The sequence below is a fragment of the Pygocentrus nattereri genome, chromosome 19, assembly GCF_015220715.1.
Source record: "Pygocentrus nattereri isolate fPygNat1 chromosome 19, fPygNat1.pri, whole genome shotgun sequence".
NCBI classification, from domain to species: domain Eukaryota; kingdom Metazoa; phylum Chordata; class Actinopteri; order Characiformes; family Serrasalmidae; genus Pygocentrus; species Pygocentrus nattereri.
This window is the reverse complement of record NC_051229.1, coordinates 26,587,016-26,613,741: the sequence shown is the minus strand read 5'-3', so window position 1 is coordinate 26,613,741 and position 26,726 is coordinate 26,587,016. Positions and strand designations below refer to the sequence as shown.

The 26,726-nt window shown below is 40.3% G+C and overlaps 1 protein-coding gene across 1 annotated transcript; it reads left to right on the top strand.

Annotated features, from left to right (window-relative positions):
* Positions 1–4,742: 4,742 nt before the first annotated feature.
* Positions 4,743–17,826, top strand: gprc6a (G protein-coupled receptor, class C, group 6, member A). The gene is made up of 8 exons (XM_037531216.1): positions 4,743–4,939; positions 5,515–5,815; positions 7,093–7,478; positions 9,732–10,012; positions 11,102–11,208; positions 11,886–12,077; positions 13,364–13,487; positions 15,789–17,826. Exons 1-8 carry the CDS (start codon positions 4,743–4,745, stop codon positions 16,868–16,870), a joined length of 2,670 nt encoding a protein of 889 aa, XP_037387113.1. The 3' UTR covers positions 16,871–17,826.
* The last annotated feature ends 8,900 nt before the right edge of the window (positions 17,827–26,726 follow it).

The window sequence follows — 26,726 nt, the reverse complement described above, 5'->3', positions numbered from 1 at the left end:
GAAACCCTTTTGATAATACGGAAGGGACCTATAAAACGTGGACTTAACTTCTTAGAAGGAAGTCGTAGTCTCAGATCACGTGTTGACAGCCAAACCCTCTGTCCAACCTGGAAGGCTGGAGTAGGACCTCTCCTCCGGTTAGCCTGTACTTCCATGCGGCGGACGGCTCTTCGTAATCGTACGTGAGCCTCCTCCCATGTTTGTTGGCTCCTATTCTTCCATTCATCTACTGCTGGTACCTGACTAGGCTCAGAATCCAAAGGGAGGAAGGGAGGCTGGTATCCTAGGACGCATTGAAAAGGTGTGATACCTGTGGCAGAGCTGATCAGGGAGTTCTGTGCATATTCCGCCCAAGGGAGAAACGAGCTCCAGTCATGTTGATTGCGTGAGCAGTATGAGCGAAGAAAACGTCCAATCTCCTGGTTTAAACGTTCCACTTGCCCGTTGGATTGGGGATGGTATCCTGAACTGAGGCTGATGTTGATGCCCAGGACTTTACAGAAGGCCCGCCATACATGTGAAGTAAATTGGGTGCCCCTGTCGGATACTATATCCTCGGGTAGACCATAAAACCTGAATACCTTTTCGAATAAGGTTTCAGCCATCTCCCAGGTTGTGGGTAGTTTCTTAAGGGGTAGCAAACGACAGGACTTCGAGAACCGGTCTATAACCACGAGTATAGTAGTGTTACCATTGGAGGAGGGTAGGTCAGTGATGAAGTCTACCCCCAAATGAGACCATGGACGTCTAGGGATTTCTAAAGGGACTAACAACCCCGACGGAGGGGAGCGAGGAGTCTTGCTCTTGGCACATTCCTCACAGTCTTTAACAAAGTGATGAGTATCCTCTTCAGAGGTAGGCCACCAAAACTTGCGTTGAAGCAACTCCACGGTGCGTCTCATGCCAGGGTGTCCAGCGCTAGGGGAAGCATGAACAATTGTCAGTACACGAGTGCGCATGGTCTTGGGTACATACATTTTACCTTCGGGACATTCAGCGGGGACCGGATCTGTGGCATATTCCAATTGTAGCTCTCCCTCCAGATCCCAACTGACAGGTGCTAAGACACAAGAGTGAGGGAGTATAGCCTCAGGTTCACAGTGGTTGGCATCCTCGGTGACGGAAAACATGCGTGAAAGAGCATCTGCCTTTCCGTTCTTGGAGCCAGGCCTGTAGGTGACAGAAAAATCAAACCTATTAAAAAACAAAGACCAGCGAGCCTGACGGGCATTGAGTCTCTTAGCCGACCTTATGTATTCCAGATTGCGGTGATCCGTGAAAATCAAGAAAGGATGTCTTGCACCCTCCAGCCAATGTCTCCACTCCTCCAAAGCGTACTTCATGGCCAGGAGCTCCCGGTTTCCCACGTCATAGTTTCTTTCGGCAGAATTCAATTTACGAGAGAAGTACGCACACGGGTGCAGTTTGGGTGGCACTCCGGTTCTCTGGGATAACACAGCCCCTACCCCAGTATCAGACGCATCCACCTCTACTTCAAAAGGCAGATCTGGGTTAGGGTGCGTCAGAATAGGCGCAGTGGTGAATCTCTCTTTCAAAGCCTTGAACGCAAGATCAGCAGTAGGTGTCCACAGCAGGTGTTTCTTCTGACCCTTGAGCAAGGCGGTGAGAGGAGCAGCTACCATACTGAAGCCTCTGATGAAGCGACGGTAGAAATTGGCAAATCCGAGGAAGCGTTGCATATCCTTAACAGTTTTCGGCTGTGGCCAATTGACTACCGCCTTGACCTTGTCAGTACTCATGCTGACACCTCCTGGTCTAATGTCGTATCCCAAAAAAGAGAGTTCCTGCACATGGAACTTGCATTTCTCGGCCTTCACGAACAATCTGTGGCGAAGCAGTCTCTGTAACACGGACCTCACATGTCTGATGTGCTCCGAGTGGGAGGACGAGTATACTAGGATATCATCCATAAAAACTATGACCCACCTGTCTATCATGTCCCTTAGGACATCATTAACAAACGCCTGGAAAACGGAAGGAGATCCGGATAAACCAAAGGGCATGACCAGGTACTCGTAGTGCCCTCTGGTGGTGACAAATGCCGTTTTCCATTCGTCTCCCTCCTTTATACGTATGAGGTTGTAGGCGCTCCGGAGGTCCAATTTAGTGAACCATTGAGCGTCTCTCAACTTCTCCAGGGCTGAGGGGACTAAGGGCAACGGATATGGGTTCTTAACAGAAATAGCATTGAGACCCCTATAATCCACACAAGGACGGAGACCACCGTCCTTCTTCTGGACAAAAAAGAACCCAGCAGCAAATGGAGACTTGGAGGGTCTGATGTGGCCCATCGCAAGAGCTTCATCTATATATGTCTCAAGTGCTTGAGATTCTGGTTCTGACAAAGGATACACTCGACCCCGGGGGGGAGTAGTATTAGGTAACAGATCAATGGAACAGTCGCCGGGACGGTGTGGGGGGAGTTGGGTGGCGCGTTCCTTGCTAAATACCTCCATTATGTCGTGATAACAGTCCGGAATGACCGAAAAATCCGGTTCCTCTGGGCTTTCAATAGTCGTAGCACGACATGGCAGGTCGAGACAATGGTCCTGGCAATAATTACTCCATTTGAGAATCTCCCCATGTTTCCATGAGATGACAGGATCATGTTTAGCCAACCAAGTATATCCCAAGATAATGGGGTGATCGGGAGAGTCAACGAGAAAAAAGGATATTTTTTCTCGATGAAAGAGTCCAACCTGGAGGTCGATGTCAGGTGTTTGTTTGGTAACTGTCCCTGTGCCCAGGGGACGACCATCCAGAGCTTTTATCCTCAGCTGGTTGTTCATGGGTTGGAGGGGGATTGAGTTGTTCCGCCAAAGCAATGTCCATGAAATTCCCAGCTGCTCCCGAATCTACAAGGGCTGATACAGAAAATGTCTCAGCGGCCAGTATGCACGTAACATCTATAGACATGTGATTCAGCAACATATCAGTGAATGACACGCTTACCTCTGCCGTCCTGGTTTGACCAGGACGAGTCGGGCATGATGAGCATAAGTGGCCAGCTTGACCACAGTACAGACACAGGCCCTCTCTGCGCCTGCGTTGTTTCTCCTCCGGAGTTAACCGTGTCCTCCCCAATTGCATAGGCTCAGCTTCACGTGGAGAAGGTTCTCCCAAAAAAACAGGAGGAAGGGACTCCCTCAAAAGCCTCCTTCTTCCACGGAGTAATGTATCGAGAGATATGGCTGCCTCAATAGCCTGATTAAGAGTCAGCTCAGGACCACGAAACACCAGTTCAGCCTGAACATCCTCTCTTAACCCTCTCATGAACATGGTCTTTAGCGCAGGTTCACCCCAGCCACTGCCCGCCGCGAGCGTGCGGAAGTCCAGAGCATAGTCAGCCGCAGAGCGGGTGCCTTGTTTTAAGTCACATATTTGAGATCCCACCTCTTTTCTGGTGGGAGAATGGTCGAACACAGCCTTAAACTGAGAAAGAAACCGGCTCTCGGACTGTAATATCGCACTATTTACTGTCCATAGAGCAGTGGCCCATTCTTTAGCCCTGCCAGTGAGCAACGAGATAACAAAATGCACTTTATCTGTCTCAAGGCGAAACTGTGAGGGATTGTGAGTAATATAGAGAGTGCATTGCATTAGAAAACTATTGCACATACCCGGAGAGCCGTCATAACGTTCAGGTACAGCTATAAATGCAGAGGAGTGCGAAGGATGGCCTCGTGGTTCGGGACTCGCAGCTTGATCCGAATCCTGGCCATGTGGGGCTGCCGGCGTGGAAATTCGCTGCAACAAACCCTGGACTAGCTGTGCCAACTCGTCCAGTTTCTGGTCCTGGGAAGTCAGCCGTTGTTCCAAACCTGCTGGATCCATTTTAGGCGACGTCTTATGTAACGCGAGACCAGGGTAGAATCCAATCGCAGGTTTATTGAGGATAAGGTTAAACCAATCCAAAAAACGTACAAACAGAGGGGAATCCAATCATCGTAGTCGGGGTACACAGAAGAAAGATCATCCAGAGGCATACAAACAAAGGGAAATCCTAAATCGTGGTCAAGTTCAAACAGAGCAAGGTCATACACAAAAAACACAGAGAAAGGACAAAACGCTTCGAAATGGCTATGGGAAGACAAGACGTCGCAAGGTGAGTTCAGAGCAGCGTGCTTAAATACTGAGCTAATTACAGATTAGATGCAGGTGAGTGAGTGCTAGAACTGGGGCGAGAGTGACCTCCTGTGGGCAGGAGGGGTAACTGCAGGGCCAATCGTGACATTTAGATGTCTTTGAAAATATTTTGTTATTTGGTTGATTGCTAAAAGAGGTTGGTTCTAGCAGTTGATGTGGTTTGATTCGCACTGCAGAAGAGTTTTTTGGTCTAGAGTGACCCTGAGGGAGAAGCAGCTTAGAAAATGGATGGATGGATGGATAATGTTTCTGCAGAAAAATACCAAAATAGATTTATGATACAAGTGCAATGCTGTAGCTTAAAGGCATCCCAAATAAACAAATACTATTCATCTATTTGTCAGTGGTGAAGAGGAGGAGTGTGTACACGCATCACATGAAGGGAGCAGAATGAGCAGAGTGTTGGTGTGTGTGTTTTTGTGTGCCCTCACGCCTCCTCAGGGCATGTGTAGAGGAAGAAGCAGGAGGCGTTAAGTGAAGCTGCATGGACAGAAGTAGTCATTCTGGCAGGTGAGTCAGGCAGGTGAAACTGTATAGAGCACAGTGAGGGAAGAGCGCAGGTGTGAGAAGGTGCTATGAGTTACCTATTGATTTTGATCCTTCTGAGGCTCCTGCCTGTGACAGAGCAGACCAGTGATGTTCTCCCGAAAGAGACCAGACCAGCTGGATTTTCAGTCCCTGGAAACTTCATCATTGGAGGGCTTTTCCCCATCCACAAAGGTGTGGAGAAACCCACCCACCTGAATCAACCACAAGATTCCACCTGTATTGGGTGAGTACCACAGATTCACGCCTGAAACTTATTCAGGTGATAGTTGGTTGTGACATTCTCTCTCACTCCAAACGTTAGACATATTTGGAGTTCAAAGAGTCCTTCTTCAGTGTAGTGCTGGAGTTGTGAGGCTAATGTAGCACACAAGTGATTGATTTTAACTCAACAATTAGCATCATGCAAATCATCATATGTTCTTCAATCTGTGTCACATTGATAAGTCGGCTAGTTTACTTATAGACTACTTTATGTGGTTTCAGATGCTATGCCATACAGTTATCTATAAAAAAGGTCTCTATTATTATCATTTCTATTCTTTTTAGGTGATGTACGTTTTTCCATTTATACACTCCAAAAAAAAAAGACCAAAAAAGAAGAAAAATAACAACAAGCAAAATGCCTTTAAAGCCATCTTAAATCAACACTGTAATTCTTAAAATATGATAAAGTTCCAAAAATATTTGAAATACTGATCCATAAAAAAGATTTGGAGCAGACATGTTGTGTTAGATTGCTTGATGAGTGTTGTGGCCTGTTATTCACTTATCTTCGCATTTGTCTCTGACTGGCTGCAGTTTCAGCACGGCTGGTGTGAGCCAGTCACTGGCCATGATCCACGCTGTAGAGACGGTGAATAACTCTCCGTTACTGGCCCGTCTAGGGGTTACCCTGGGCTACAAGATCCATGACACATGTTCAGATGTTACGACTGCTCTGAGAGCCACTGAAGACTTCACACAGGATGACTGCTCTTCCACAATGGACTTTACCAACATGGATAAATGTTCACAGCGCAGCACAGCTGTAATCGGTGCATATCACTCCGAAATGTCCATCGCAGTGGCCAGAGAGCTAAACTTGGAGCTAATTCCACAGGTACTTCATTGACACAGGACAAAGCCTCCTGTCTGCTAAACAAAGAAAAATCTGATTTTAATGCAAATGATGACACTTGAGGCTATACAAAACTGGAGATCGATGGAGAGAAATGTACAGTAGTACATGAGACTGTAAAAATGTACAAGTGAATAACAATAATAATAATGTACTAAAATTCTATTCACTTCAAAAGTAAGAAAATGTAATTTACTGAATAAATGAAAGTGTATTAATTCAAACAAACACACAATTTAACAAAATTACATAACATTGGCAAACATTTTTCAAGTTTTATTAAAAGCTAAATTAAATACAAATACATTTTCAATATTTTCTTAAAAATGCATACGAGGCTTCAGTGCTGAATAAAAGGTGTTTAGAAGAGTTTAGAAGAACAGAAAGAGGCCTCTCCACATTTCTTATCACTTATAAGTGTAATCGCAGGTCTAAAATCACATGTTGGAAAGTAAACAGATTTATATTCAGTGAGGTACATGGGCACTAGACCATTTAGAGCTTTAAAACCAATAAAAGATCTTTAATCCTTTATATGGCCAGAGACTGCTGGAGGGCTTAAAGTTTTATTACACCTCTATAACCTCAGAAAAGCACAGCCACTTGGCATTAAAGTCCCTGTGTAGTCACTGAATAATCAGCCTTAGTATGTAATTAGCCTGGGATATTAAGGGGTTAAAATCAATCCTAAAAGATTCAGGCAGTAAGTGCAGTTCTTTAAGTTTAAGCCTAGGTTTACATGCGGAATAAAACAAAGGCTTAGAATCTAAAATAATACCCAGGTTATGTACTTCAGGTTTGGTATATTGAGAAAGGATGCCTATTTTTTTTTCAAAGCAGCCTTCCCTGAATTTTAGGATCTATATTTTTTTTTTGTTAATTTAGTTATAGACCATTTTGAGACATCAATTGAGAAATATGTGACACACAGTTGGTAAGCCTGTCAGACTCTTGACTTAAAGAAGAAAATGTATAATCATGTACCATCAGCAAAGTTTATTTATTTATCTCCTCTTTTCTGATGATATTACCTAGTGGTAACATACAAGTAGAAAATCAATGACCCTAAAATCAAACCTTGTGGGACTCCACAGGACATTTTCTGATTAATGATTTTACACATGGATGTGTTGTACCTGATGAGATGACACTGTGATTGTGTGACTAATGACACTTCTTTAATAAAGAAGTGCTTATTAGCAGATTTCTCCAAATTGAAATACATTAGTTACACACTTGTTTGCCTGTCCACCACACAGGTCAGTTATGCATCCACAGCTGATATTCTGAGTGATAAGAGTCGTTTCCCAGCCTTCTCTCGGACTGTCCCTAGTGACATGCATCAGACCAGTGCTATGGTCAAGCTTCTCCAAGAAAATAAATGGACATGGGTTGGAGTGGTCACCACAGACGGAGATTATGGCCGGTCAGCTTTGGACAGCTTTTTGTCTCAGGCTTTTCAGGCTGGAATCTGTGTGGCCTTCAAAGAAATCTTCCCTGATTCTGTGACCAACACCAAGAAACTTCAATTTGCAGTCAGCCGGATAATTCAGACTTTACACACCAACACTAAGGTCAGGGTGGTGGTTTCGTTCGCCAAACCAGAGCACATGAGTCGCCTCTTCAGAGGACTGCTGGACCAGAGGTGGGTACATCAGGGCCACCAGTGTTGGAGGGTCCAAAATTAAGTCATAAATGACATGTTTTGTCTTTTTATATTGATTTTTGAATGCAGCAATCTATTTCAAAATATTTCCCTGCAAATGTTGCTTTAAATTTGATCAAAATTTTATATTAAAAATATAGCAATTGTGCAAAGCTTTGAATTTAATAAACTTTAGGCTAGGCCTTAATTGATTGCCTAATTGGACTAGTTAGGCAGGCTAAAGACTGTTATTAGGAGCTTATGACAGCTCTACAGTTTATTAAATCCTGACTCTAAATAATAAAACACCTAATAAAACATTTAAATAAGCCAGAGGTACTTTGGAAAGAAGTGCTGTGGACTGATGAAGTAAAATGGAACTCCAAGATCAGAGAACTTCTTAGAGATTGTTAAATGTTAAGTTGTCATTTAACTGTTAAGTTAAAACTTAAAACTAAACCTGGGACCTAAGTTAAAATTACAGAATACATAAAATTACAGAAGCTCAGGAAACTGTGACTGAGGTTCAAATCTCTGCATAGGCTGTAACGTTAGTGGATTTGGAGGCCTTTGGGAAAAACACTTAAACTCTTGGATTTATCTGAAGTATGATTAGACTGTCTTGATCAGAATGATTGCAATATAATGCAAAATTAATATACCTTAAATTAAATGTAAGTTTAATCCCTTTTTGCCCCTTGAGCCCCTGTTCCTAAAATGTCTGAGCATGGTCCAGGATGGATGATCAATCTTAAATATCAGGAAATTCTACTAGCAAGTATAACATAGTCCTAGAAAAACTGATGTTGAAGAAAGGATGGTTTATCATAACATCATAACAATGATCCAAAACATACCTCAAAACACACCATTCCACTTCGCGGAATGTAAGTTGAAGCATCTAGAATGGCCCTCATAGTCCCCTGACATGAACATCAATGAAAATCTGTCAGTAGCTATTAAATATGTTGCACGCAAAATGTTATATGTATATTATATTGTTGAAAAATCGTGAAAAAGTACATAGAGCCGCCAACAGGGGGCGGGCTGGCCAATTCCTGATAGGACGTTACAGAGAGGTGGAGAGAAAAACTTCAAGACGCATAAAAGGAAAGGGAGTGTGTGATTAAAAGCAGAAACTTACTTACAGAAGATGCGAAGAAAGGAAATAATTAAGGAGACTAAGCTTGCTAATGAGCAGTCACTCCAGTTCTCAGCCTCTTTGACATGTTCATGCTTGAGTTCTTCTAAATTATGTGTTTATTTACTGGAACTATGATAGCAGACTGAACCAAAATCTCTCTAGTTCACTTACAGTCATTATAGGAAAGTCTGTCCACTCAACAATCATCTTGGCAATGTTGATTGGCAGCTATTTACAGGCTTCTATCTCTTTGAATAGAGAGAGACCTAATAAAGCCAAACTAAAACTGATCAAATCTGACAAAAACAGCATGAATTGTTTGTTGTGTGTTGCCCAAATAACAGTTTTCTAGCTTGTTCTGGCTATACATGCACAGAGGAGCTGTTCCTGCTTGTCACTCCAACAACAAGCTGATCACTATATTTCAACTAATGACCTCCTTAATCTCCTCCTTTATAACCTCTCTGATTCACTACACAAGTGCACTGGAATTTTTTAGTATTCCAGCTTCTGTCAGCACAGGAACTGAAGTTTGTTAGGCTCCGTTCTTCTCTTTCTGTGGACATTTGAAATCCCAACAGTAAAGCAAGTGAGAAACATAAAAGCAACTGAAACAAACAAAACCGAATAAATTTAAAGTCAGTCTTTAACATTAAGAACTGCAGAACTCGTTTTAAGTAAGCTTTATGCATTTAATCTTGATATTATGATTTTGTGTGTGTACAACTGCAAAAAGCTGTGTTTGCTGGTCATGTACAGGCTAGAATTTTTGAGTTATGTTTAAAATTGAGGGAAAAAACATGAATATTGAAACAGTCACTACTGAAACATTTGGTAGAGCTATTATTTTATTGGCATTGAAAACTGGAATGTTTCAATAAATAAACATAATTAAGGTAAAGGATCATTCAAAGCAAAAGGCTTTTATTCTAAATTAAAAGTCAGCAAAAGTCCCAAATGGATTTTCCACTCTGATTTTGATCCAATGGGGTGAAGGAATCAAATCTTCTTTTCATATTTATACTATGCTGTCCTTGAACAGTTCAATTTTTGAAGATTTTTTAAATGTAATTGAGTGAATGTGACTAATTACTACCCATCATTGACAGTGATACTAACCGGAGGCTGTGGGTGGCCAGTGACAATTGGTCGACTTCTCCAAAAGTGGTCACTCATGAGGAACTTAACCTCATTGGCTGGGTTGTAGGATTTTCCTTTGAGAGCAGAGACATCACACCTTTTAAGGAGTTTCTGAAGAATTTAGAGTTTGACAGTGTGGCTCAGAAGAACAACAGCTTGCTCAAAGAGTTTTACTCCACTTTTATGAACAACAACAACGAGCAGGTTTTCATGATGGAAAATCTGATAACCAGCACAGATGCAGGTAAGTGTGGTGATAATGGAAAATGATACTTGAAGGCATTTTTTTAACGATGCAGGGTATCATGGCATTTAATGCCACCTTTAAAAAGGCTACCATTATATAAGCTGGGCATTCTAGCATGTAGTCACAGTAGGCTTTAATCACTGGCTTTCTCAGTCCATAAAAAACAGGTTTTCTTTCTGCATACAGAAATATTAGTTTGGGTGGATTTATTGAAATGTGGTGTTGAACCCCTAGATAGAGGCCAATAAAAATATGTGAAGCTCAATAGGTGATCAGTGGGTCAGTGGGTCATTATACAGGATTTAACAGTGTCATGCAGCAAAAATAAAATAAGTGAAAATATGTAGGTAGTGGGCACCCAATATAAAAGACTGCAGGAGTGGCTAAGCATTGGCTCTAAGTCTGACCCCCAGCGATGCCACCCATCCTTCAGCGGGAGTTCAAGAGGTATAATTAGCCTTGCTCTCAGGATATCGGTATAGCTCAGTACATTGATTCATTTCAGTCAATAAGCTTACTGGCAAGTAAGGTAGCTAGCTAATTAACATAATCAGATGCTGTAATATGACAAAAAAATTTAAAAGTCTATTAAATTCCTGTAGCATGAAATTTCCAAACTTTCTAAAACGTCTGTTAAATCGTTAATCGTGCTTCTTATAGTGGTTCCAGCTGCCCCTTTGAGCAGGTGGACAATGAACTAGAACTAGAACCATAAGTTCAGTTGGTTCATGTTTGAGTCCTTAAATTTGAATGTGCAGTGGGACAACAACCTTATAAGATGAATATTTATTTCTTAAACCATACAGTTATGTGGCTGATGCAGGTTCATGAATATATGGGAAAAAATAACCACATGACATTAATTTATTCAACAGTGTTCTTATTGACCTGGGAAGATTTATAGAAGCTGGAAGTTTTAAAAAGCTTTCCAGTTAGTTTGTTTTTCCAAATGTCCCATGATTATTACAAAGTCCTATTGTACCAGTGCAGCACATCTGCATTAAACACTGAGAAGTGAGTTCTTTGCTGCTGTGACATAACACTGATTTCTCCTATAACAATAAAATGTCACATGCCCACTCTGCCATGCAGGTAATGTCTTCAGCATTCAGATGGCTGTGAATGCGATTGCTCAAGCTGTGGCTAAATTATGCAGCAACAGGAACTGTACTACTCCAGGGGCCATCCAACCATGGGAGGTAAACTTATTATTTGCATGAACATATAGCTTCTCCCTTTAGTTCTCATGTGCTAAGTGCTGGCTCTACCTAATAAGCAACATAAGCAGATGCTTTAAGCCCCCTAACAACTTCTGGGTTTTTATCATACTATTATTTTGTCTAAGATGCTTAACTGAGGAGGGGACAAAGCATCTGATTAATTGCATTTAAAAAAATGGTACACATTTGGAGCTGAAAAATTAATAAAAAAAATTTAAAGGAATATTTAGTATGTTTGTGGCGTTGAAATGTAAACATAGTTTGATGTGAAATGGGTCATTGTAGAGATACCTACTGATTTATACAGTGGTAGTGATATTAACCAGAATTGTGCTGTTGACAACACAAATATAGACATTTTATTTACTATCCAATACCACTAGTGAACCTACACACATCTACCAGTTGTGAATGGTGAAATAAATGATTTTTGGGTATTACTTTGCCTTACAACCTTTTCTCAAAACAATCAACAGCATTTTCAGAACCAATTTGTGTAATAATGTTTTAGTGTCCTGCTTCATATCAACTGTAAGCAATCCATAGCTATCCAAATCTATTCTAAACATACTTATCCTCACAGTACGACACCATGCAAACTATAAAATTCTCTCTTCACTCATGCTGATTGATGACAATGTCTGTCTGTGTTCCAGCTACTGCCTGAACTGAGGAATAGTACTTATGAGATGAATGGTACATCATACACATTTGATGAAAACGGAGATGTCAATCTGGGTTATCAGATTTCTCTGTGGAGCACGATTGGACAAAGTGTTCAGACGTTAAACGTAGTGTCTATGTATCATCAGCAAAACTCCAGCTTGACCTCCACCAACCTAAAACTAGTAAGTATTACCACCGTCCACTGTCTGTCGCAGTTTTGCAAAGGAAGTCTATAATTAAGTATGTAGTATGAAACCATAACACTATGACGATGATGGTGAAGGTTGATAGAGTGGAATTTGTAGAATTCATTCCCTTAAAGACCAGATACGCTAAGGCGTGTGGAAAAGCTGCAGCAAGTGCAAAAATTCAGGGAATGCAGACAGTCACAAAACCTGCATATTAGTTTTTTTTTAGATTGAAACATGATCACTTAACCTACCAGATCATGTAAACTAACTACAGCAAGAATTGGTAAATAAATAAACAAATAAATAAATCGTATTGATAAAAAAATGAATGAATAAAATGAAAGTAAAAACTGAAAAATGTACAAGGACGTGTATCAGTTAATAATTTTTAAAAATACATTTCAAAAACTAAAGTACATTTTAAATAAATAAATCAATCAATCAATATTGGTCATTTTTATATGCCAAAGTGTGGGCACCTTTGTTGAAATTACATGTTTTGTTGATTTTCTAAGTGAAAATAAGTTATTACATCCTCTACAGGGAAAATCTGCACATTTTAATACCAAATTGATTTGTATTTTCTGAATTTAATACATTGGGGGAAAAAAACTTGTGCAAAAGTTATGGTGCATTGATATTTTATGGGTTTTTTTGTTTGTTTGTTTTTGTTTTTGTTTTTTCCAATACGTTAAACTCAACAAATATATTTAAATTGAGCCCTGGAATTCGCAGAAAAATACTATGTCAGTGTGTTCTCTATAGAGTCATTGTATTGTCACTTCAAAAAAGTCATGTAAATTGAGCAGATTTGTTTAAAGTTTGCATATGCTCACATACTCTTTTTCATATGGAAAGAGCTAAAAACAAGGAAAACAATAAAATAACTGAGGTCACTAGAGGAAACTAAGAATTTTGTAAGACACAAAAAGAGAAGCTTGCTTTTAATAGCAGTTCTGAATGAGAGTGACAGGCTGTGAGTCTGTTAATCAGCTGTTTACACAAAATTCATTAGCGCTACTGCAAAGTGTAGTAAATATGCCCATAAGGGTGTGTATGTGGGTCTAAACTTAAAATCCTCACTCCCATAACTACCGAACAGCAACTACACTGCAATAAACAAAACTGACTGAATTCTTAAGTTGCAGGAGTGAGGAAAAGAAGCTGATAAATCTGATAGAAAGTGGTATTATTTTGTAGTTATTCATCTCACAGTCTAAAGTAAGTAAAGTAAAAAGCTCATCATCATCTCTGACTTTAAATTTGTTTTGACTCAGAGCGTGACATCAAAGTGCTCAAACAGCTGCAACCCAGGGCAGTTTAAGAAAAGTGCTGAAGGTCAGCACACCTGCTGCTATGACTGCATTGAATGTGCTGAGAATCAGTACTCCAACAGCACAGGTAAGTCCACACCTGCAAAACGTCTGAAGCACAGTCACTTCTTCAGCAACAAAAACACACTACACTTTCAGAAAGAAAGGTACTAAACTGTTCCTGAGCAGTACCCCTCTTGGCCCTGGGGTGGAGCCCTCAAGCGCACATGTTCCACACATTTATTTAGGAAACGTAATTGTACCATATTTGATATTTTTAAATTGCATTGACTCCACACACCCTGTCTTTTAGGGTGCTACCTCTGGGCCTTTTATTGTATTGTTCTCTTTAAAAACATCAGGTTATGAAAAAGTACAAATATGTACATTTACTCATCGAAAAACTTATTTAAGGCACACTGTTGGAACTTTAAACCACTAAGGGTATATGTGTATTGTTTATACAGTCATTAAGAAAAAAATCTAGTTCAATTTGATTTTATATTGATATTAATACAAAATTCACATTCATTCAATTCAAAATAGATTAATATATGATATGATGCATTATAGAGAAACATAATGACTTTTGTTTATATACACTGCTCAAAAAAATAAAGGGAACACTCAAATAACACATCCTAGATCTGAATGAATGAAATATTCTCATTGAATACTTTGTTCTGTACAAAGTTGAATGTGCTGACAACAAAATCACACAAAAATCATCAATGGAAAATTACATTTATTAATCAATGGAGGCCTGGATTTGGAGTCACACACAAAATTAAAGTGGAAAAACACACTACAGGCTGATCCAACTTTGATGTAATGTCCTTAAAACAAGTCAAAATGAGGCTCAGTATTGTGCGTGGCCTCCACGTGCCTGTATGACCTCCCTACAACGCCTGGGGATGCTCCTGATGAGGTGGCGGATGGTCTCCTGAGGGATCTCCTGCCAGACCTGGACTAAAGCATCTGCCAACTCCTGGAAAGTCTGTGGTGCAATGTGGTGGATGGAGCGAGACATGATGTCCCAGATGTGCTCAATCGGATTCAGGTCTGGGGAACGGGCAGGCCAGTCCATAGCTTCAATGCCTTCATCTTGCAGGAACTGCTGACACAATCCAGCCACATGAGGTCTAGCATTGTCCTGCATTAGGAGGAACCCAGGGCCAACCGCATCAGCATATGGTCTCACAAGGGGTCTGAGGATCTCATCTCGGTACCTACTGGCAGTCAGGCTACCTCTGGCGAGCACATGGAGGGCTGTGCGAATTTGCCAATCCTGGTGTTCTCTGGCAAATGCCAAGCATCCTGCACGGTGTTGGGCTATGAGCACAACCCCCATCTGTGGACGTCAGGCCCTCATACCATCCTCGTCGAGTCGGTTTCTAACCATTTGTGCAGACACATGCACATTTGTGGCCTGCTGGAGGTCATTTTGCAGGGCTCTGGCAGTGCTCCTCCTGTTCTTCCTTGCACAAAGGCGGAGGTAGTGGTCCTGCTGCTGGGTTGTTGCCCTCCTACGGCCTCCTCCACGTCTCCTGGTGTACTGGCGTACTGAGCCACTTGTGTGGGTTGTAGAGTCCATCTCATGCTACCACGAGTGTGAAAGCACCACCAACATTCAAAAGTGACCAAAACATCAGCCAGAAAGCATAGGTACTGAGAAGTGGTCTGTGGTCCCCACCTGCAGAACCATTCCTTTATTGAGTGTGTCTTGCTAATTGCCAATAATTTCCACCTGTTGTCTGTTTCATTTGCACAACAGCATGTTGTCAATCAGTGTTGCTTCCTAAGTGGACAGTTTGATTTCACAGAGGTTTGATTTACTTGGAGTTATAGTTTATTTACCATTCAAAATGACCAAACAGCATGTTTTTACCATCCAAAATGGGCCAACAACATTACAATTTAATATGCATTGTAAATAATTTTAAAAATATGGTAAATCTGCAAAAATATTAAATTGTCTTTGTGCACTATTTTGCCTGACAAGACACTGCAGGTATCTCTCCACCATGAATGTGTTTTTAACAAATACATTTTACAAATACAGTAAAACAATGTCTCAAGGCAGAATATCTGTAACCATTTCAGAAAATTAATATAACACAACATAAAAGCATTAAATATCGTTTGACATCTGGTTCCTATCACTCTCATTGTGAATCATTTTAATTTGGTAAGTTTCTCTAGAAAGTTACCCTTTAACAAACTACACCCACAACTGAGATTTTTTAGCCTATTTATGTAAATTAGGATGTTATTTTTGTTATTTTTTAGGATGTTATATCTGTTATTTTTTTTTTTTCCCTCCTTTGTTTTTATTTTATTACTTTACTTATTCATTGCTTGCTTATTTAACCAATGCATTTTTTTTCAGACATGGATCAGTGCTATAGCTGCGACAATATTTTGGAGTGGGCAGAGCCTGGAAGTTCAACCTGTAAGCCAAAGACTCCGGAGTTTTTCGCCTGGAATGACGGCTTTGCCATGTTTCTGTTGTCTCTGGCCGCTCTGGGTGTCCTTGTGGTTTTCCTGGTGTCGTTTCTCTTCCTGTGGCACCGCGACTCTCCTGTAGTGAAGGCAGCTGGTGGGCCACTCTGCCAGCTCATCCTTTTCTCTCTAGTGGGAAGCTTCGTAAGCTCTGTTTTCTTCGTAGGGAAGCCGATGGACATCCAGTGCAAAGTGAGGCAGGTGCTTTACAGCTTGAGCTTCACTCTGTGTGTGTCCTGCATCCTGGTGAAGTCTCTGAAGATCCTACTAGCTTTCCAGATGAAGCCGCTTAGCCGACTTTACAAACCATACATTATTGTCTGTTTCTGTGTTTTGGTGCAAGGAGCTAACTGTACTTGGTGGCTAATTCTGTTCAGTCCTCACAAAACCTCAGTAATCAACACCAGTAGCATCCTTGAAGAGTGTCGTGAAGGCTCTTATGTGGCGTTTGGCGCAGTTTTTGGTTACATAGCTCTGTTGGCATTAGTCTGCTTCATCTTTGCCTTCAAAGGCCGAAAGCTTCCGGAGAAATACAACGAGGCGAAGTTCATCACTTTCGGCATGCTTGTCTACCTCATGGCCTGGGTCATCTTCATACCAATCTATGTCACAACTGCTGGAAAATATCTCCCAGCCGTGGAGATGGTGGTCATACTTATCTCCAATTATGCTATCCTGTGCTGCCATTTCTTCCCAAAGTGCTACGCCATCATCTTTAGGAGGATGTATAACACCAGGGCCGATTTCATGAGGAATGTGTATGAGTATTCAACAAAGGGTGCTGGTAGCTTGGGAGACTTGATTCTACCTGAAGTATATAAGAGTGCAGAAAACCTCTACACGATATCAAAACTGCCCCACCTTTTTCCTGGAAAAACAGAGTTTAAACAGAGACAGCAACCTACAGCCCCACCTGCCATAACTCAAGAAAAGCCCAGGCTCAGTCTCAAAAGAACATTAAGTATTTGAAAACCTCAGAGACTTAGTCATCATACACTGTCCATCAAAAGTTTTGAAATACCTACCTTGTTTTTGAATGAGATTTACATAGTTTTGCACTTGATGTGGCTGATCAACGCATGTTTGGTGATCAAATGTTGCTTTTTTTTAGTGTAGTACTGAAGCTGTGAGGCCAATATTGCTAACAATCACTGCAATGAATATAGTCCATAGTATAGTCACCCAAATCTTTTCTCGGCCTTCATTCTTTTTATAAATGACTCTAAATACTGAATTTTTTAACTGAAGACATGTATAAAATGATAAAACAACAGAAATTACAAATGCATTCTATAGTCTATATCCATGTGTGATGTTCAAGAACATGAGTTAGAATTTAGAATTGTCTAAATTGGCTGACCACTGCTTTCGGCTACACTTTGAAGTTTTGCTTATTTATATTTCTCACAGTAAGTCATACTGTGTCCAAAATCTTATTAATAAATCAACACAACCTTAACAAAGGCCTGGGTGAAGTTTAAGCAGTTTGAGAGAAGTTTTGGGGATGTTTGTATGGAAAAGATTTGGGTGACTATTGAATTTTAATGCTTGTTGGCAAAGTAAGCCTCATAGCTCCAGTGCTAAACCAAAGCAGCAAAATTTAGACACCAAAAATGTCTTGGTTGACTGACTAAATACGACGGAAATGGAAAAATGTGTAAATGAGTGGAAAGACACTGATGAACAGAAAGTTAACAATACTCAAAAATGCAGTGTACTGTTTTTAATGTCTAAACATTATTAGGTTATTATTGTGTACTGCATCATATATTGTACTTTTCATATTGAAATTCTGATCATTCATCTGACCCATGATCCAGTTAAAAAGTAAAAGTTAAAACTAAAAACTTTGCATATCGCTGTTGCCAGGAGAAAACATCGTATATCCATTATTGACGTTTTTTCAGTTTTTGACATGAATTCAAAAAGCCTGTTGTCCTTTACTTGCTATCTAAATTGTCATGATGAATGGACCAAAAGAAATCACCCAGAATTACTTGGAAAAAATTCTGGTTCCATTGACATTGAAAGTAAAGTAGTTAATTTTTTTCTTTTCCTGTAAATTTCTAATTTTGGAGATACAAGGTTTGATTGCATTTTGAAATCGAAGTTCTTTTCATGCATTTGAAGATTGACATCACAGGTGTGAGACATGAACAAAACTGGTTTTGACTTGAAATATGCTTCACAAGTTACATGAGCTCTTTACATGTAGCAACAATTTTGTTTGTGAACGTGTGTTATGACACCAATAAAACATTTTGTATGCTTTCTATACATCTTCAACATATATATTAAAATCTACCGTGGGACCTAAAAGTCTCTGTAGCTGCAGAAGCGCCCATTAATGATGTTATTACATTGGTATAGACCTTAATTCATAAGTCACTGTAGCTGAAGTTTCAGCTGAAAACTGTTATGTAAAGCAGAGCATTCTCTTATAATCATTGCTTATATCTTCAAACAAATTAGTTTTATATTATTGAAAATTTTCTTAATTTTAAATGATGACGTCAAAGCTCATAAAATGACCAGTAAATAGAATTACAATATAAGAGTCTCTAATAAAGTGGAGATTCATTGTATTTATGGTGTATGTAGCTTAGCTTTCTTTGTCTTTTTGTTTCTCTCTGTCATTTATAATATATGAATTACACAGATAGTGATACATTCTCTTGGCTTTAGGCCAAACCTATTTGAGACAGAAGAATAAAGACACACACACACACACACACACACACACACACACACTGCCAGCAGGGTTCCTCTATACAATGACACAAATAGACATGCACATTGAAGGCCATTGTGTGCTCTCTGTCTACAAGGAGGACAGAGAGACTGTCCATAGACTGTTTTCTTTGCTCAAAATCAGTCAGGATTTTAAAACAGACTTCGCAATAGGCATTACTATGAAGTTGGCCCTATATTTGCAGCCATAACAACCTCCACTCTTCTGGCAAGGCTTTCCGCAAGATTGTGGAGTGTGTCTGGGAATTAGTGCCCCTTCAATCAAAAGAACAATGGCTCGCAATCAATATTCTAATTTATCCCAAAGGTGTTGTTTGTACTTATCTTAGGCTTGTGTGCAGCTGCTTGCCCTAGGAAACCCATTTCATGAAGCTTCTGATACACAGTTTTTGCGCTGATGTTGCTTCCAGAGTCGTTTGTAACTCTGCTGTGAGTGATGCAGCAGAAGAGTAAGTCGCTTTGGATAAAAGCGTCTGCTAAATGTAATGTAATGTAATGTAATGTAAAAGAGAGTTTGGTAGTCTATTGCTTTGTGACTAAACAGTTGTTGCTCCTAAATGCTTCCAGTTCATAAAAACAGCACTTACAGTTGAGCAGGTCAGACCTAGAAGGCCGAAATTTCACACATCAACTCTTCTTCTTCTTATTTCGGCTGCTCCCTTTAGGGGTCGCCACAGTGGATCATCTGCCTCCATCTTGCCCTATCCACTGCCTCCTCTACTTTTACACCAACCATCTCCATGTCCACCTTCACTACATCCATAAACCTTCTCTGAGGTCTACCTCTTCTCCTTCTGCCCGGCAGCTCCATCTCCAACATTCTTTGACCAATATATCCACTATTCCTCCTCAACACATGTCCAAACCATCTCAACCTGGCCTCTCTGGCTTTATCTCCAAATCTTGTCCATCCTTGTCACTCCCAACGAAAATCTCAGCATCTTCATCTCCGCCACCTCCAGCTCAGCCTCCTGTCTTTTAGTACTTTTCAGCTACACCTGACTTCCTCATACAGTACCACAGTTCCTCTCTTGGCACCCTATCATATGCCTTCTCTAGATCCACAAAGACACAGTGTAGCTCCTTCTGACCTTCTCTGTACTTCTCTACCAACACTCTCAACGCAAAAATTGCATCTGTGGTACTCTTTCTGGGCATGAAACCAAACTGCTGCTCACTGATCTGAACCTCTCGCCTTAGCCTTGCTTCAACAACTCTTTCCCATACCTTCAGGGTGTGGCTCATCAACTTTATACCTCTGTAGTTACTGCAGCTCTGGACATCACCCTTGTTCATAAAAATGGGGACCAGTACACTGCTTCTCCACTCATCAGGCATCCTCTCACTCTCCACTATTTTGTTAAACAACCTGGTTAAAATGTCCACTGCCTGTCACTGTATGTCATCTGGACCAACCGCCTTTCCATTCTTCATCCTTTTTAAAGCTGCCCTCACCTCACTACCACCTTACTAATTCTCTGCACTTCCTGATCCACTATCTCCCCCCCATTGTCCTCCTCTCTCTCTCCTTTTCCTCATTCATTAGTTCTTCAAAGTACTCCTTCCATCTACTCAACACTCTCTGTTCACTCACTAGAACATTTCCCTCTCTATCCTTTATCAGCCTAACCTGCTGTACATCCTTTCCAGCTCTATCTCTCTGTTTAGCCAAACGATACAAGTCCTTTACTCCTTCTTTACTGTCCAGCCTCTCATACAGCTCATCACAGGCCTGAGCCTTTGCCTTTGCCACCATTATTTTCGCTATGCAACTAGCCTCACAGTACTCCTGCCTACTTCCTTCATCTCTCTGGTTATCCCACTTTTTCTTAGCTGCCTTCTTTACACACTTCACACACCAACTCAAAACATTCTAAAAAATGTTGAGGTAGGAGTATCTTTAGCCTTGTGGTACATCTCCTTTACTTTTAACAACCATGTAATAATTGTTTGGAGACAGAAGACAACTGTGCAACCACACGAGACCTTCACTGTCCTATTTTTCTCTTCATAAAGTGCCACATTTTTAATGGGAGACAGGTCTGGACCAGTCTGCACTGCAGGCAGGTCAGTCTAGCACCCTCACTCTTGGATTTGGCAGCCATGCTGTAGTAACACGTAACAATTGAGTTTTGTATGTTGTCAAACTTTTTAAGACTGTTTGGATACAAATGAGCATGTTATTTATGGTAAATCATGTTATCATGTTAAAGTCTAAGTAGGTTTATTTAAAGGAAAATAATGGCATGTGCCAGTAATATTGACTGTGCCTTGTGAATAATGTGAAAGATGCATGTATACATTTTAACTGCTTATTGTGATGTCAGCATTCAAAAGTTCTCTTTGAGCTGTTTGAACTACCTTGAGCCAAAAGAGATTCAGTAGTGCTTTATTGTATTGTATATACATATATATATATATATATATATATATATATATATATATATGTAGGGATTTTCTGGATGTCAGTGTGTTTACCCGTTTCCAAACCTCTCCTCAAGGAAGCCCAGTATTATATGTAGTTAAAAAGCAACTCCTGGTTTGACCAATCAGTGCTTTCACAATTTCAGTAAATTGTGTTCATGATGTAATTGATGATATTAACAAGTCTCTGTGGCGGCTGAGAAGGTGTCAAGGAAAAATATGGACCCAAGAAATTCTTTACTTTTTATTGTTTTTATGTTTATTTGAATTATGAATATGACTTTATTCTAATGTATAGTGTAATAAACTCACTGCTGAGGTAAACTGTTAAAACATTTGCTTAGGTGCCTAAAAATATTGCACAGTACTGTATTTTGCAAGCACATGCCAATACATCTGTTTACTAAGGATTCTTATTGTAGAGGCCAGGGCTAAGTATTACTACAGTTTTAGAGTGAACTGTTACAAAGAAGCTTCGCTTATGTGCAATGTGCAATATACAGCTGTGGCCAACAAATGGGTAAAGAAAGAGCTAAAGCATTGGCTAGTTCAAAGCCATTGCACACCTTCTACAGTGTACATGACATCAGCTGGAATTCCAGGTTCAGATGTAAATGAATGGCACCAAGTGGTGGCACCAGGAATCACATTTTGTGGTACGCACTAAGACTAAAATATTCCGGTAAAGCAGACTGGGAGGCATGCCATACACAATCTCAACTGATAAGCAAGATGTGTGAGTGGTCTGACCAACCGTAGTGGTTGGGGGGCTCCAGAGGTGTTTTGGGCAGTGTTTCCTGCCCAAGCTCCTTAGGTTTGAACTGTGTAACCACTGAAGGCAGGCAGAGGAACCTTTAAGATCCCTGGCTAATGATATTGAAGCTTTGACTAGACAGGCTTGTACTCACATGCTTCCTTCTGTACAGAGTGAGACAGATCACTTCATCATGGCGCTGTCTCCTCACAGTGGCTGAGCCAGAAGTAATACCTGCACGGTTCAAACTGGAAGACACAGCAGTCCATCTTCTCACTGCACACAGTAACCAGTGAGCTAATACTGATGAGAGGGAGGCGATGGTTTATGCTGACAGTCGGGGACAAAACAGACTTTTATAGAGTGCCAAGTGGAGCTAAAGTTTGCCACATTGAGTTTCACAGGTGGCCATGTGGTGATGAAACCACTCAATGTCCCATACACACATAGCATCAGAATGGGTTGAAGGATCTCCAGGGACTAGGTGCACTGCCAGGTTCAGAGTAAAATTGTTTTCATGGGTGAAGCCACCAGAAATAGAAGAGCTGAACACAGCACTCATGCCAGTGGCTGGATCACTGAGAGTTGTGGGCAGTGCACATAAGCACCCTCATCAGCATTGATGATGCAGAGGACATTGGAGAAAGTAGAAGTGGTCTACTACTAGGAGGATGCAGAGCTGTATGTGTATTGCTGTGAACAGTGCACGGCAAAGAAGGGACAGCTGCAGCGGCCACATGCCCCACACCAGCACACTGATGGAGAACACGCCGCTGACCTGATTTTTGGCTTCCCACCAGGGTCAGACGAGGACAGTATAACTGGAGAGGGGTAGCAAGGAGCTGCTGCATGAAGGTCAAAAAACAAGAGAGGACTGGGGCACCTGCTGCACTCCGCAGCATTTGTACATGCTGAGACGGTGGACAGGTATACCACAACATGCCTGAGGAAGAGGGGGCTTTGCCTAGCCTAGCTGGATTTGAAGACTTTGTGGTCCTTGGGCCCAAGGACTTTTGTAAGGGTGGGGTAATGTAGCATGCTCAAAAATGTATGTTAGTTCTAGTTTATGCATTTGGATTTCCCCATGTCTCATCACTGTGCATCACTGCCCAGTTAGCTGCTGCAGCTGGACTCGTTAGTCTACATTTAGTCTATGTCAGGGGGTTTGCTTCTCTCGTATTGTATTCTTAACTGTAAATATTCTGTATAGTAAGTCTGTCATGGTCTGTTTCTCTGGGTGTGACTGTGGCTGTAGGGGTGTGTGTGTGTGTGTGTGTGTGTGTGTGTGTGTTTGTGTGTGTGTGTGTGTGTGTGTGTGTGTATGTGTGTGAGATGGAAGTTTCTGTGTCTATTTGTTGTCTTTGGGTGTAACTAAGTTAGCCATTGTTATACTCCTAGTGTTATATTCTGGAATGTTGTTTCTGTTGTGGGTCAAACCTGAACTCTAAAATCTAGTTAGTTGTGTAGTTGTAATTGACTGATTAGTACAATACATTTCCATTTTTGCTTTAGTCTTGCTTTAGTCTTCATTCATTCATAGTTCACACAACACAGACACAGCTCACCATTGCTGTGCTTTCACCCATATCAGACCCATAACATTACATATGGTTATGAACACTGCGTATTGTTATGAACACTGTTTATGGTCATGGAAACTATATGTGTTTATGAATACTGTGTATGGTTATGCTCTGCATGCCACAAAGACAAGAAAAATAATAATTATTGTATAATTCCTATGTACTTGCTTACATACATTGTATTTTACAGTCCTGTTCCCATCATATTACAGGACTTTTACCAGTATGTACCTTGTATAATAAAATAATAGGTAGTTACTCTGTAAATACTAAGTATACTTTATTTTACAGCACTGTTACTGCAGTATTACAGAGAACTTAAATGTACCAAGTAATGTACCAAGTAATATGGAATGATTACTGTACTGGAACAAAAGTACTTGCTCTAGCTTACTCTGTAATTCTCTGTCATAAATAAAAGCTAACACATAGCTAGTATATCCCACATTAGTTATTCTTTGCTTACATATAAAGCTTGCAAATTATGCAGTAAATATTGCTGGTACTACATGTGTACTATTAAATTATAATTACTACATATTAACATAAAGATATTGTTGTACATATCTGCCATTTGTCAAATAGTTATTAAGTATGTACAAAGTATGTACCAAAAATTACTCGTATTAAATTCTGAGTATGTGTAGCTGCACATACCTGGTAGTTTTAATGTAAATCATATATGTGGAAAAAAATCAAGTATGTACAAAAAAAGTACTGATAAGTACACATATTTACTTAAATACTAATTATGTACCCTACTGTAAATTAATGTGCTACCAGAGTTCCTATGCAGTGGCCCCAAAATGTATTTGGACATTTCAACCCTTCACCCATTTTTTGCACTGTAATGAGGTTTTTAGGTTACTTTATAAAATGTTTAATATACTGATATTTGTATCAGAGAAAGACACTTTTGGCAGAACATCAAACAGATATAGACTATTTGTGTGTAGACAGCCTGGAGAAGCATACTAACCAGACTGCACTAAAACCAGAGAAAAAAGGTCTAGGGCTATTTTTTCTTACAGTGATGTCAGAGTGACCTTTTAAAAGACTATTTTGCCAAAATAAAATAAAACAAACGATATTTGTATAAAATGTATGTCAAATGTTTCTGGGGCCAATGTACATTCTTTGAAAAGTAATTTAGAAAGCCATACTGTCACATTGTATGGTCAAAATCTACTCTTCAAGGCATGAAAAACACTTTGATGAACATGAAGCTGAGCTAAATATAAGCAATGGATAACAAAATAATCTGTTTTATAGTAACAGAAGCGCTGCAGGGTTTTATCTTGCTTCATTGAAAATTAACAGTGAAAATCAAACATTAATATGCTGCTTGTGTGCGCTACTTGTCTTTGGTTTGCTCAAACCAAACAGTGGTTATGATCTTACCAGGTATTTTACCACTGGATGGGGTGGATATTGCTTATTGCCTGGTGAACAAATCATGTGCATTGACCAATTATAGATGCATAGCCTTTGGCCACCAAGTAGTAATAGTTAACATAGTGATTTGATCTCTGTAGTGGTACCTGTAGTTGAGTTGGTTCTTCTGGTGTTATAGATGCTACTTAATCGACTAAAGTTTGCTAATATCATATTATGAAATACACTCACCAGCTACTTTATTTGGTAGCTGGTGAGTCACATGGCTGCAACTCAATGCATTTAGGCATATAGAGGTGGTCAAGACAACTTGCTGAAGTGTAGACCGAGCATCAGAATGGGGAAGAAAGGTGATTTAAGTAACTTTGAACGTGGCGTGGTTGTTGGTGCCAGATGGGCTGGTCTGAGTATTTCAGAAACTGCTGATCAAGAAAACATCCAGTGAGCGGCAGCTGTGCGGACGAAAATGCCTTGTTGATGTGAGAGGTCAGAGGAGAATGGGCAGACTGGTTTGAGATGATAGAAAGGCAACACTAACTAAAATAACTAACCAAAATCTCAGGAATGTTTCCAACACCTTGTTGAAAGTATGCCATGAAGAATTAAGGCAAATGTGAAGGCAAAAGGGGGTCTGACCTCTTACTAGCAACTGATAAATAAGTTGGTGTTGTGCCAACAGGTTGTCAATGGAGAAAACTAAAAAACAATGTAGTATTCAAATCTTAGATATTTACAAGGATTTACATGTGATGTAAATGTATCATTGCTGTCCAAAGACAAATGTTTATCAATTCTTTTACTTCCTGCATAATTTGAGCATGGCAGCTGTCCTTTACATTAAAAATTTGAAGTTTGTGGAAATTGTGAAAAAAGTGAGCATTTCATGATCAATGGACCAACAGAAATGCTTCAAAATTGCTTAGAATAAAGCAAAATTCCTTACATTGAAAGCAAAGAATGTTTTTACCCTCTTCTAGAAAGTTACTCCTTTGGAGATCCTTGCTTTTCTTTAAACAGTGACAATATCTGAAATCCTTTATAGGGTGCTTTCAGTTGGACAGGTGTTTTAAATTGGGGGTGCTAAAATTTCAGACATCATTTACATGATATAAATTGTGACATTTGTTTTATAATTTTTTTGATAATTTACATCAAACAATGTCATGATGTGCTATAATATGGCACAAGATGACAATATACTCATATAACTGAGACACATGCCCCCACAACCAATTGGGTCACAAGCACAGCTAGTGGTGAGATTATTAACAGTGGAACACACCAAAAGGAGGACCTGACCATTGATAAAGTGAATGTATTCAAAGACAAAGCCATTATTATGTTTTTACTAGAAATGGACTGAACAATGTTTTTGGAGTCGATAATGAACGAGCATCTTTCAGCGTGATTGGCCGATGCAGGCCTGGATGCCACATGGAAATGTGCATTAAGCAATTCTGGAAAACTCAACAGCAAAACAAACACAGTTCTTGCAATGTTTAGATTTATCATGGGTCTCTCCTGAGAACCTGCAAAACCTTATTTCCTATTACGAGCCATCACAACTACTCGGATCCCAGAGCGCTGGCTTATTAATAGTTCCTTGAATTCATAAGGCTGCAGAGCTTTTTCTTATAAAGCCCCCAAACTCTGGAATTATCTTCCAGAAAATGTTCAGGACTCAGACACAGTCTCAATCTTTAAAACTAGGCTGAAAACTCACTTGTTTAGTTTAGCTTTTGGTAGGTAATGTCCACCCTTAGATAAAGGCAGCAGATCCAGGGGTCCATGGACACAGGGAATTATAGTAAACTGAGATGCTGGTCCTGTCATCCTGCTGCTCGCACGCGGTCACTCAGGTTTGTGGACGGTGGAGCGGAGGGATGCCAAACTGTTTCAGAGTGCTGCCGTGTCTGTG

Excerpts from the sequence above, each read along its gene's own strand:
- gprc6a (XM_037531216.1), top strand. The coding sequence starts at position 4,743 with ATGAGTTACCTATTGATTTTGATCCTTCTGAGGCTCCTGCCTGTGACA. Across the intron at positions 5,816-7,092 it reads ACTTGGAGCTAATTCCACAG|GTCAGTTATGCATCCACAGC; the intron begins GTACTTCATTGA and ends TCCACCACACAG. Across the intron at positions 10,013-11,101 it reads CAGCACAGATGCAGGTAAGT|GTAATGTCTTCAGCATTCAG; the intron begins GTGGTGATAATG and ends TCTGCCATGCAG.